We start from the raw sequence: 12,528 nt of genomic DNA, 5'->3' as shown, positions 1-12,528 counted from the left end.
CTGTGACCTGGAGAAAGTACCAAGGAAAACACTACACAAGGTTAACATATACTCAATATTTAATACTGAAATCTGACAGTACATTACACTGCATACTGTTACTGTCACATAGCCACAATATCCCAGGCTCGCAGTACCAGAATCAACCCTTCCAAGAAGGTGACATCTCATCTATGTGGTGCTGAATCCATTCTAGGTACTGACTTACTTTGGTGTAGACTCCAAACTTCTCCTTTGTTCCACAGCCTTCACCCCAGCTCACCAGTCCTACCAAAAACCAAGTATCCTTATACTTAGTGATCATAGGGCCTCCACTGTCACCAATGCATGCATCTTTTCTGTCTCCTAAAGTCCCAGCACACAGCATGTTGTCAGAGATAGTGTGTCTCATCACTTGTGCACACTCGTTCCTGGGAACCATTGGGATCTCGATGTAGCTGAGGAGGGTTGAGTAATTCCTCGTTTGGATATCACTTGTGCTGCCCCAACCAGTTACCATCATCTGCCTCCCGTTCCTTGTCAGCTCGTGCTCTGCCAGATCCCGTGTGGGAAGGCAGATAGGGAGCGCGTATTTGTTATACATCACAGGCTCAACCAAGTGCAGCATGGCTATGTCATTATCACTGGTCTCCTTGGTGTAATTTTCATGCTTCACACATTTATTGACCCAAACGGTTTGCTCATTTACCTCAGTACGGAGACGGTGGTATTTACCTGGAGGAGTAAACAAGAAGATGAGAGATGCTCCTGAACCTTCTGATTTGTCAAAACAAAGGGAGCCTTCCTTCACCTTGGCCACCAAAGCACCCATACTACAATGGGGCTTTAGGACTCTACTTCACATTTTTAATTTGCTTGTAAAATAGACACTTGTTCATTTTATGTTACAGGTTAACGTTTTTTTACTTGATGAACACATTGTAGACCTTCCAGCTTTGCCTAATTCATGAATACACACTGTACTAAATGAATTAGTATCCTAGAGCTATGATCATCAGTTGAGAGACTGAAATTGCCTCTGTATTGCCCTGTTGCGTTCTTATTACAGCACACTTGCTCAACTGAAGAGATCTTCTTGAGAAGGAAAACAATCTTTTTGGATTCAGCATTAAAAGCAAGGAGATCGAAGCAAGCATACAGCAAAGCAAGACATTTATAACAGTACGTTACTTTTTTTTTGCTGTATAACCATTGTTTAGGTTGACTGACCTTCAAGATTTAAAGGATAAACGTGACTGACTGGTAAGACTATTCCTCTATAATCATGCATCTGTATTTTAAGGAATTTTTGATTCTAGGTTTCTATTTGTGCTACTTGACCATGGACACTGGTCATAAGCCAAGCAGTCAAGCAAAAGTAAGCAGGAAACTAAGTTGAAAAGGGACAGAAAGGCAAGAGCAAGTCATTTGTGTGTGATACACTGGAAAAGACAGGAAAAGATCTCTCTGATAGAATGAGAAGTAGCAGCCACAAAAAGCAATTAACAGTGGTTGCTGCATTTCTGAACTGTGCCATCAATTAATTTAAGCTTACAACCAATGCATGTTTCAGTATTTACTGGATTAAAATACTTATTTGGAGATCTGTCCACTTTGCACGTTCAACCTGCAGGAAGGCACGCATCTGAGCACACGAGATGGCAGGACACCCAGGCTGGCACCTCCCCTCTGCCCATGCTGCAGGAGTGTGACAGGGGTACACTTTCTTCCTTCTCAGTCCCTCTACAGGTGAGTTTGAAGTTGCTCTTTATTACCACCTTTTCAAACGTGTGCTTCACAATGCTGTCCTTCACAGTTGTTGCCCCCCCAATTAACATTTTACTTCCTTCAATTTTACTTGAATCCTTCCAGACACAAACCTTAAAGTTCCTCTGACTTTGCTTTACCAAGGTCTTCTGGAGCCTTTTGCTGTGCTTGAACCTGTTAATTGGTTATTGCTGCAGTGGTTTGTTTTCTGTACAAGAGTGAGAGTGTCTCCAAGCACAGGGACTTTATGATCCACAGCAGTTCCAGAAATAGATTCTCAAAAGACCCCATAACTCCAGCTTTGGATCTTGGACATCCAGACCAGTTATTTCTGAGACTCTCATCTTGTTCCTTTGCCAATGGCCATTGCCATCTCATACATGGCCTCAGTAGATAGCTCACACTACTGAAACTGCTCGAGTGACCACCTGTGTCATGCAGTACCAGAGCCTGAAGGACTTCTTATTACCAAGCCATCACTCACAAATCAATTTTTTACTGCGATCTCTTTGTGGTGGCAGTGTCCCAGCACCTGGGAGCACATTTCCTTGCTACGTTCCCCCACTCTGAAGCCACTGCGGCAGGGGGCTGACTGGCAGATTTCTGAGGATAAGAGGCACGGGTTTATTCCTGTCTTCACAGATACAAATCTCTACTTCAGGGCTCAGGAATAATTCGATCACTGTCAGAGCACCTCCTCTTGAAGAAGGCAGTTTAGTTGTGTAGGAGCTTCATGTGCTCTGTATACAACCATGGCCATGACTATCTGTATCCTGAGATACCTGTGAACAAGCAGGGGACAGCTCTAAGATGGGTGCTACTGTAGCAACAGTTCCCCCTGCATGCCTCACCTCTCCACAAGAATACCATTCTGACTTCCTATCCACACCTGGACATACCAAACCTGCAGCCTGTGTGAAAAGCACCCAGTTCCCCCCCACACACTGAGGAGATGCATAATCTTTTTGCTGCTGGCAGAAAAATATTGCTGTGATGTTCTACATAAATGAGCAAATGTGGAACCTGTTCTTTGATGGCAGAGACGGCATTCTGAATTGATGCAGATATGATGATGTTCACCTATCATCTTGGAACACACTTCTGGATGCAAACTGGAGATGCAGGAACAAGAGCCACAAGAAGGAAACTTGGGATGTTCTCAAATTTATCTTCCAAAACTTCACTTACTCTGAGACCTAAAGAGGACGCAGAGGGCAGACCTCACCGTGGCCTACAGCTTCCTCATGAGGGGGAGCGGAGGGGCAGGCCCTGAGCTGTTCTCTCTAGTGACCAGCGGCAGGACCCGAGGGAATGGTGTCAAGCTGTGACAGGGGAGGGTCAGGCTGGATATCAGGAAGAGGTTCTTCACCGAGAGGGTGGTTGCACACTGGAACAGGCTCCCCTGGGACATGGTCATGGCACCAAGCCTGTTGAAGTTTAAGAAGCGTTTGGACTGTGCTCTTAGTCACATGGTCTGAATTTTTCGGTGGACCTGTGTGGTGCCAGGAGTTGGACTTGATGATCCTTGTGGGTCCATTCCAACTCAGGATAGTCTATGATTCTTCGATTCTCCATTTCAGACACTAAGAAGCCACGTGAATCCTGCTACAAGGCTACTCTCCAAGCTCATGAGTGCAAACCCACATGAGAGCCTCCCCTCCAGTTTCACTCTTACAGATCATGAGCGGAAAGGTGCAGTAGGATGAGGCCTACACTGATGGACATCCCAGACTGATGGAGGTAGGTCTAACATCGTCTGTGCAGTCTTGATACAGACACATTCACTACTGTCATCAGGACTACATCTGCCCTTACAGACATGGCAATGTGTCCATTCAAAACTCTGTTCCATGTATCTCATGGTCTTAATGGTGGATATCTCTACAGCTTAGAACATGCATCCTCCTCTGATGAGGACTCTTGAGTTTTATTTCAGCCAAAAAACTGATCTTCTCAAACCATGGTTCTCAAGTGCTGACAATTGTCTTTGCCCACTGAGTATCATTTACGCTCCATCTTTTTATTCGGTTACCACAAGACTCTCTTGATGGATACCACCCCTTGTTTCTTTCCTGCAGAGAGATCTTTAGGCACTCTATCCCAGCTGAAAGCTTGTCACACTGCACAGATCTCTACCAGGACCTGCAGTACGAGGCGGAGTGGAGTGATTTAATTGCAGCCTCAGTATTTCCCCTAGTTAAAATTTTCCCACTAACCTATCTCCTCCAAGGTACATCAAAGCTACATCTAGCACCACTGAGCATTCGAACACCACCACATCTGATGATTGCTTTTCCCTAAAACATTCCAAGACTCTTTACCAAGTTACCTGCACAGGTTCCCGCTTCTTGGGCCTCACTGTAACTGAATACACATCTGTTAAGTGATCACTTCACAGGGAAGAAAACTACTCAGCAGTAACTGGAAGCGCTTGGGGATGTGCAGTCTGCGTGCCTATTTCCAAGCTAGTACATCCACTTCTACTTGATGTCCCTTTTTGGAAAAGGTGAATATTCTGGCTCTAAAAGGACACAAGGGTACATTGCATGTTTTTTTTTTTTTACTTTCATCCTATGCGTTGAACAATGGATGATGGACATAAACACTTCCACCCACACTTCCCTTAATGCCTCACATCTCGAATGTTTGCATATCCACAGTATATATGGAACATGCATACAGACAGCACATTTCCAAGACTTTCCCAATTACTGAGAACAAGCTCTCTTCATTAAAGGAGAAAGAAAGGAATTGAGCTCTTATGTCTCTAATGTCATCAACAGTAGACAGAAAATACTAATCCAAAAAAGAATTCCTACTTAAATGTGAATGGAACACTGATTATTTTTGTTTGTTAATTGAGAATTAGTACTGTATTCAGCAGAGGTTTTCTCATGCTTAACAGCAGCAATGCCAGCAATGGCAGTGTTGCTGCAGTGCCTTTCCTGCTCTGCTAAAACTCTCTGAAGTAGTGTTGTTCAAATGTATCAAAAGGCAGGAAGAGGCGCTGTGACATTCTCCTCTGGAGCTCAAGACTTCATATATGCTTTGTAAAGGTGGGCTTTTTTTTTTTTTTTTTTCAGTACTGGAACAACCTTGAATACTTTCATCAACAGAAAAGTGCAAGCAGAAGAGATTTCCCCAAATGGACTTTTCAATATTTCTACTCTATAGACAATCAACAGTGCTCAGAAGACATCAGCCCACTTCCACAGTAAGGCTGATACAGGCTCAAATGACATCAGGTGGTTTTACTAATCTTTTTTGTTTTATGCTGAGGTGCATATTAAATGCTTCCTAAACAATCCACTCTGCCATCCAGGACTTCTATCTTTAAAGCCTGCTGGTCTTTCTCCTGAGACGATAAATGCTGGGAATTAAAGAGTTGTATTTAGAAAAAAAAGGATGGATTTTTTTCCATACCAAGTCTTACTTTGAAACGCTCTTCTGAATCAGTGCAGTGTGCTGCCGTTAGGACCCAAGATGGATGGATGAGAACACCCCCACACAGAAACTTCCCTTTGCTATTTTGCAGCAGAATCTGAAACAAAGAAACAGAGAGGTCTGACACTGCAGGAAGCATGGCTCACAAAATATGGTACACATTCTTCTTTGTGGTTGCAAAATGTACAGATGCATCAAGCACCAGAGCATGTCATGTTCATTGAAGCCCAAGCTCTACAGCGGAGCAAAAGCACTGTGAATAAGGTCTCAGTGGAACACCCACAAAGATTTTTGAATATTCTTCCCAACTGAAGGCTGGCTTCATCCAAACCAGCAGATGACTATGCTGGTCATTGTAAGAAAGCACTTTGGTACTCCAAAACTTTGAAAGACAGAGCTCAAATGAGGGGATTATTTTTGTGTGCAAAGAACACCAGAAGACTGTGTGTCATCTCAGGCTGCAATTCTCATTTGATGGTGTAAAAAGGCCTTTAATGTCAGAGACAGACAGGCTCTGATTGTATGCATTCACTAGTTCCATAATATGCTCTGTGAGGTCTCCTCTTTCTCTGTGACATCCCAACCTTCTCTGTAAAGCTATGGCTTATTTAGCTGATTAAATCTGCTAACTTGAATTTACAACAGGCAAGGCTTATAAAAACAGATACCTGCAGAAGAGGAGAGATTACCTCACACTCCTACAATAATGCTGTTACAATACCTGGAGTGGGCATCAGGCAGCATGAGCTGCAGTGATTAAGTGTCATTCCCCAGCATGGAGTGACAAAGCAGGTATTTGTCATCACTATCCTCTCTCCTGACATTCTCGGCAAGGTAGAAAACTTGACAACAATGGCAAGGCCAAGAGTCTTAACAGATATTTCTTCTTGTTACTCCAACTTTTTGGTTGCTTTTGAAAGAGCTGAGCTAAGGGAATCTTAGCTTCACGTGATGCCACAACTAGCAACGTAGGAATCTCCCCAGAACAGGGAGGCAGGCAGAGCCGTTCTGACACAGCATGAACTGTCTGTTGTGAAAGATTCTTTTCTCCTTACCTGCCAAGGGCTGTCTCCCCTTCTTCCTGCTTTTCCCTCAATGAGACGGATATTGAATCCTGCTTCGGCTTCTATGTAGTCCGTTTTCACTCTTCCACAGGGGAATTCCACTACAGAAGATGCAGAGAAATTAATTAGCACAGAACAGCACACCCAACATAAAACCAAACTAAAAGCATTCCCTCCAGCTCCTTAACCTAGGCAATACAATCCATTGGCTTCAAGGAATTCCCTCAACGCTTGCAGAGGAGGTCCTTTTCAGATTGCTCTGTGTGTCTTCATGATGCAAACACAGACACAGGTTAGACTGTCAGTGGTCATGAAGTGGGTATGGATTTGGGAAACAGGCACAGAATAATTCTGCATAGAGTGGATGTTGTGAAAAGCAGTACAAAGTGCAGTGCAAATACTTCTCCTGTAAACTCCCCTGATTTCACGTTTGAATAACCCTCTGTCAAATCTCCTGTGAACATCCTGCGCTCACCTACAGGCTCGCACATGGTATGGTCATCTTTCAGCTGGTACCCAGATGCACAGCTGCAATAGCGGCACTGGTTGGCAGGGTCATCCTTGCAGAAATGTTCACAACCTCCATTATTGACAGAGCAGTTGGTGTATTTCACCTCTGGGGAAAAAAAGGAACAAGAGGCACGAGAAGTTGGAAAGCCAGAGTCACAGGAAGGTGAAGTGGCAAAATGACATCTTGATTCAAGTGAGCAACAGCTGACAGTGGATTTGGGATGACAGCTGCAGGATTTAATGGCACTAGGGCCCTTCAGACATCAAATAGATCTTGGTCCAGAATAAGACATTGGGGAAACTGGGAACCCAGAGATTACTGGCTGGGCAGGCAGACTGGAGAACAGAAAATTCTCACTGAGTACAAGTCAGATGGTGGAAAGCGTTGATGACACATGGTATATGTACTCCTAATTAAATACACTATGCAGCTTTTCTCCAGGGAAGACATCGTTACAGTAATGACAATAAAATATTGCAGTGGATTGTTTTTTCCTCTGTATTATAAAAAAAAATAAAGAAAAAAAAAGAAAAGAGAAGAAAGTAACTTCTATCCCATTTTACAAAAATATCAGAAATAGTAAAACACAGATTTCTCAGACCTCCATACCCTTCCCATGGCAACACAAACTTCATTTTGCTTTAGATAAGCACAGATAATCCTTCTACCACATCCTGAAGTAACGGAATTCACATCAATAATGAAAGCAAGCATACTGTGCAATGCCAGAAGTGTCGATTGCTATACACTGAGATCCCTGTCATGAAGAATATTATTTTATCATGGATTAAAGTCAGCATTACCATAATTGCACAACTTTCCCTCCCAGCCTTTGTTACAGATGCAGGAAAACTTTCCAATATTGTCCTTGCATGTCCCATTGGAACAAGGCTGCGGCTCACACTGATCTCCATCTGAAACAGACGCAGAAAAACTCAGCCCTTGGACCACAGATCAGACCAAACATCAACATGAGCAGATCCTCCCTGGATTCCCAAGTACCACACACCATTTCTGCCACTGAACGGTGATAACTCTGTGGTCTTAGCCCAGACAAGGGCATTTGCTTAGGTTTTGAATTACAGCTCTAGAGGGAGCGAGCAGAAGGGAACAAAAAGAGCAAAACCTGTAGCAGACAGGGCAGAAGCAAGTCACTGCAGAAGTAGAGAGCAATGGTGGGGCTCCTCTTTGGACCCACGTCAGGCAGAGTCAGAGTACCAGCGATCACTTTTGACCAGTGCCCTTGCTATGAGAAGGTGACTGATGATAGACACGGATGCACCTGAATTTTTTAAGAAGTTGCTTATACAATATGACAGGAAAACATTCTTTGCACACCCCATATAAAAAAGAATGAAAATATAAATCAGTATGATACATGGCAGCAGGAAGGAGGAGTACCAGCTAACCCTTGAGGAAACAGAGAGAGATGATTAGGAAAATCTTTTACTTACCTACATATTTGCTCCAGAAATTTAGCTGTAGAGAAACAAAGTTTATATTAAAGCTAGAAGCATATTTGTCACAAGCAAGGGATTTGAAGTGTATGATGGCTTTGGCCAACACAGCACAGCATTCCAGTCAACAGTGTTGGTCAAATTCTTCTTGGCAGTATAGCAACATACACTCCAACAAAACTGGCCAACCCCAACATTCATGCACTGCATGGCCCTACTCAGCACAGATCCCCCCTGCCCTGCTCACAGACCCATCAGTACCACAATCCCTCAACATCCCTACAGACTTTGTTTTCTTGTCTCTTGCTTCCAGGTAAGTCACCTGTGTTGCTGAAATAAAATCACGCTTGTGCCTAGTGAGGCAAAACAGAGGCACTGTGAAGACTGTAAAAAGAATCTGGTGTCTGAGGGACAGCAAAGACTGGTTCATCCTACGTATCTAGGATAGGAAGGACTAGGAGAAACTCATTGGTAGCAAGAATAGCCAATGGGGTCAAACAGGGATTGGGATTACCTAGCTGGGACCTAAAACTCAAAACTGGGCCAGGTGGGACAGACATGAGCAACTGAGTGTTGTGGTGCAAACAATCAATGTTATAACTTGGCAATCTCTGTCAAGCAATTACATTCAAAACCACATCTCTACCTTAGGAGTCAGGAGGGCTGACAGCAAGATCTCCCATGTCCCAGTTTGCAATACTTTAAGAAAACAATCTATTGGTTAAGTCTTACATTCCTCCTTACAGAAGCAACTTACTGTTGCTTCCCTGGTTTCGAATATCTCACTGGCTTCCTCTAAGTCACACTGCTCTTCCTTGCACTCACGCTCCAAAGAGCCTGGTTTGACCTCCTCCAGAAAAGAGTTTGCCCGCTTCTGGATTTTCAGGACTTGGTTTGCATCTTTGTAGCTGTAAAATACTGGAAACAAAAATGTGAAAGCACAAGCATGGAAGAGAGCTGGCTGAAAACTGGCAGTGGTCCTTCTTCAAGAACGCTATTCTCACAGAAACAGCCCCTCTCCAGCACTGCAAGGGAGCTTGCTCTAGCCTGTCAGTGCCGTGCAGCAGAAGCAAGCCCAAGCCTCTGCTGTGACGCTCAGCTTGCAGGGCTCACAGGCACTATGTCAAGGCAGCCACCACGGCCCTGCACTGTCTGTAAACCTCTGTTACAGGAATCCAAATCCCTTAATGGGACCAATTCCAGCCACTCCCTGTCGCTGACAGGGAGCAAGGAACACAGTTGCAGCAATTGGAAGAGGGTGAAGAGTACCTGAAAAACGAAAACTTACTTGAGGTACTACGCACTTGTGAAGAGCAGGCAGCCAGCAGAACACCTATGGTGACGAGCTTCCACATACTGCAGCAGAAGTCCCCTAAAAAAGAGAAGGTAGGTATGAAAGGGACTGCACTACTGAGCTGCAGCAAAACCCCCATGCTGGAGACTGTTCTACGCAGAGGTCAGCCAGTTCCTTCACTTATTTTTCACACAGCAGCTCCCTCACTGAATGCTGTGTTGTGCCATGATTTTCCCTTTGATTTCAGCTCCCAAGCAGCCGCTTGTTAGAGGCTCTTCAGACTGGTCTGCTAGTTCCCTTTAACCCATCAGCAGCTTACCCAGAACATTTCTTGCCTGCCCAACATCCTCCCCTTTTCACCAGACATTTTTTACAAGCTTTATGCCTCCTTAAATAAAGCTGTACTGTGAAATCCTGAACGATACAATACTTTTGAAGCACTTACTGCTTTATTCAGTGTGAATCAGCGTGATCTATTCTTCCGCCATGAGCTTGCTGGAACTTAGTTAATCCATAACTTCAGATATTTACTCTTTGGAGTGACATGAAGTGCTTTCTTTTTAGTCATTAAACAAACACGGCTCAGGGGGAGCTTGACAATTTACCTGCATGTAGGAGAAAAGTGAAATAGCTGAGGCATCCTTTCTGCCTTTTCCAAATCTGTTTTGTGGTGGTGTTTTTTGTTTTGTTTTGATTTCATTTTTTTTTTCTTTTGACTCTCTTGCAAATAGTAATGGTTATATTCAGTTTGAAAGTGTAACCACACCAGTGCTGAAGTCTCTGAGAGATCCCCACCTCAAAGCCCTCAGTCACTCCATGTGGACAGAGATCACTATTTTTGAGTCTTTCCACATTACTTTCTCATCAAAGTTTCCACCACAAGAAGTCAAAGCCTCTAACCCTCCTTACAGCTGCCTGCTTTGAGAAGGCAGGGCAAGAAGCTTGTGCCAGCTCACCGCATCTTTTGGCATACTGGATTGGCTTTCATCTGCACAAAATCTTCTAATGCATTTTGAACAGTAAACATTTTAGAGAAAAAAGCACAATTCTTTTCAGAATTTTTCATAAATCAGGGATGGTACAAACCAGCACTCCCTTTCTCTGAGGGCAGCTCTTGCAACAGCACCTCTGTGAGCCATACAGCCTGGGACATCCTCATGCAAATTACCTGCACAACCACGTGTCCCTCTGGATCCCGCAGCAGAGAAAGTGCCACCCCAGTGTCGGGAACAGGCAGGCTAGGCTTCTCTGGCGTCTCAGCTCACATCTACCGACACTGTTTAGGACAGCTCCAACTGCTTGAAAAACTTTTTTCGTTCTCCCTTACAAACTTGGCTGTGGACTTTTATCAAAAACAAGCTCTTTTTAAATACACAAAGTTCATCATTTCAAAGTTCATCCATTTCGGACTCATGCTAAAAAAAAAAAAAAAGTGGTATCCAAAACTGCAGTTGAGAAAGACGTCTACAGTAAAGCTCTGCTGCTCAATTCAACCACTCAATAAAAAAAAAATCAACTGAGATTAACGATAGCAGATTTTTTTCTGAAATTAAGTTTTATGAAACACCTGACCAACATGAAACGAAATAGGAAATCTAATAGGAATCAAGTGTATGATTATATATTCCACCTACTATACAAATATTTGTAGCTGACTTGGCTATCTAGAAATAGTGCTTTGTTGCCACATAAATTGCATGTTTTTCACTACATTTTCGCTTCCAAGACTTGGTATAGGTTGGCAATTTAGGACATGCACATCAACTGTCAACCTAAAACATTTAAAATCAATACATCAGCCTTTTAAAAACATTTTTGTTTTCTTATTTTTAATCTTATACTCAGAAAGAATGAACTTAATTCTTCATCAACCCTTGCATTTTGGGCTCTTAAACTCCTCCTTTGCCATTTCTCTTGCTACCACAGAACATGTATTATAAAAGCCAACACTTGGGTTCTTGCATAATCATTTAACTCCAGGAGCAGGGGATTCAAGAAAAGATGCTCCAGAATACATCAAGATTTGCCCACTTTTGCATGCCAGGGAACTGTTTCAATCTAAACAGTTACAGTGCTGAGTTCGCTACTTTCTAAACAACTTTCATTAAAAGAGCAATTTTTCTGAGGAGCACTACAGGATGGTGAAGAGGAACAAACAGAGAAACTTCACGGGACTGGTAAAACAGAGGAGGCTCCACATCATTCTAATTAACACAGTGGAAAGTCCTGATTCACACAGTATTAGGAACAGACAGGAATAATCAAAGGAAATCACTTCCCCAAAGTGAAGAAGTATCATGGATGGTTCAGACTTCATTGTTTAAAGATATCCTCTGTATAAAGCAGCCAAAAGCTTTGTTTTCTTCTTCTTCTAGAGGAAATTTTCTGGAAGACTCTCAAATGTGTTCTCAGCCTTTAGCTTCTTCAGCAGAAGTGCTCAATCTAGTTTTTTCTAATTAAAATTGTAATTTAAAATGTAATTTTCCATAAGTTAACAAAATAGAATATATATATGTAAATTAGATTAAAATGTTAATACTCAAAACCTTCCTTCCTTCTCAGTTAATCCAAATTCCTGTGTCTTTTAGGCAACACAGTTTAGTATCAGCATCCACCTTCCATACAGCACTACTCAACAGTGGAGTGTGGCAAAGCTACAAGACCTCAAGATCACAGCTTGTCAGCAACCCAGTTCTATGCTGCATCCAACAGTTCTTTCTGCTTTGCCATAACAGCTTTTAACATGTATCAAGCCCAAGTCTGAATAATTCACTGAGCAATACAATCAATAAGCATATTGCCTAAAAGCGCACTGGAGCCTCTCCCTGCCAAGAGCACTACCAAGGTCTCCTTCACATCTTGGGTACTGATTTCTTGCAAAAATTGCAGAAATCGTGTTCTCTGAGCCACCTTTCCCCATCAACTTGTGTAAAACTAGACACTGAGTTGCAGACACTAGAAGGGGAAAGATTGGGTAGTATGCTCAGCGCTAGATTAACGAGACCACTCTTA

The 12,528-nt window shown here is 43.0% G+C and overlaps 1 protein-coding gene across 2 annotated transcripts; it reads right to left on the bottom strand.

Moving 5' to 3' along the window:
• Window positions 1-41: 41 nt before the first annotated feature.
• PROC (protein C, inactivator of coagulation factors Va and VIIIa) lies at window positions 42-10,930 on the bottom strand. 2 transcript variants are annotated; one of them, XM_068692563.1, is made up of 10 exons: window positions 10,685-10,930; window positions 9,962-10,121; window positions 9,511-9,594; window positions 8,980-9,140; window positions 8,220-8,244; window positions 7,569-7,679; window positions 6,730-6,870; window positions 6,246-6,355; window positions 5,170-5,287; window positions 42-714 (listed from the first exon to the last, which is right to left on the bottom strand). In XM_068692563.1, exons 3-10 carry the CDS (start codon window positions 9,575-9,577, stop codon window positions 143-145), a joined length of 1,305 nt encoding a protein of 434 aa, XP_068548664.1. In that variant the 5' UTR covers window positions 9,578-9,594; window positions 9,962-10,121; window positions 10,685-10,930; the 3' UTR covers window positions 42-142. The 2 variants fall into 2 exon arrangements, with proteins under 2 accessions (XP_068548664.1, XP_068548665.1); XM_068692564.1 differs by lacking the exons at window positions 9,962-10,121; window positions 10,685-10,930 and adding an exon at window positions 9,836-9,881.
• Between the last annotated feature and the right edge of the window lie 1,598 nt (window positions 10,931-12,528).

The sequence above is a fragment of the Anas acuta genome, chromosome 9, assembly GCF_963932015.1.
Source record: "Anas acuta chromosome 9, bAnaAcu1.1, whole genome shotgun sequence".
NCBI lineage: Eukaryota > Metazoa > Chordata > Aves > Anseriformes > Anatidae > Anas > Anas acuta.
Note: the sequence above shows the minus strand (reverse complement) of the source record. Positions and strands in the feature narration are given on the sequence as shown.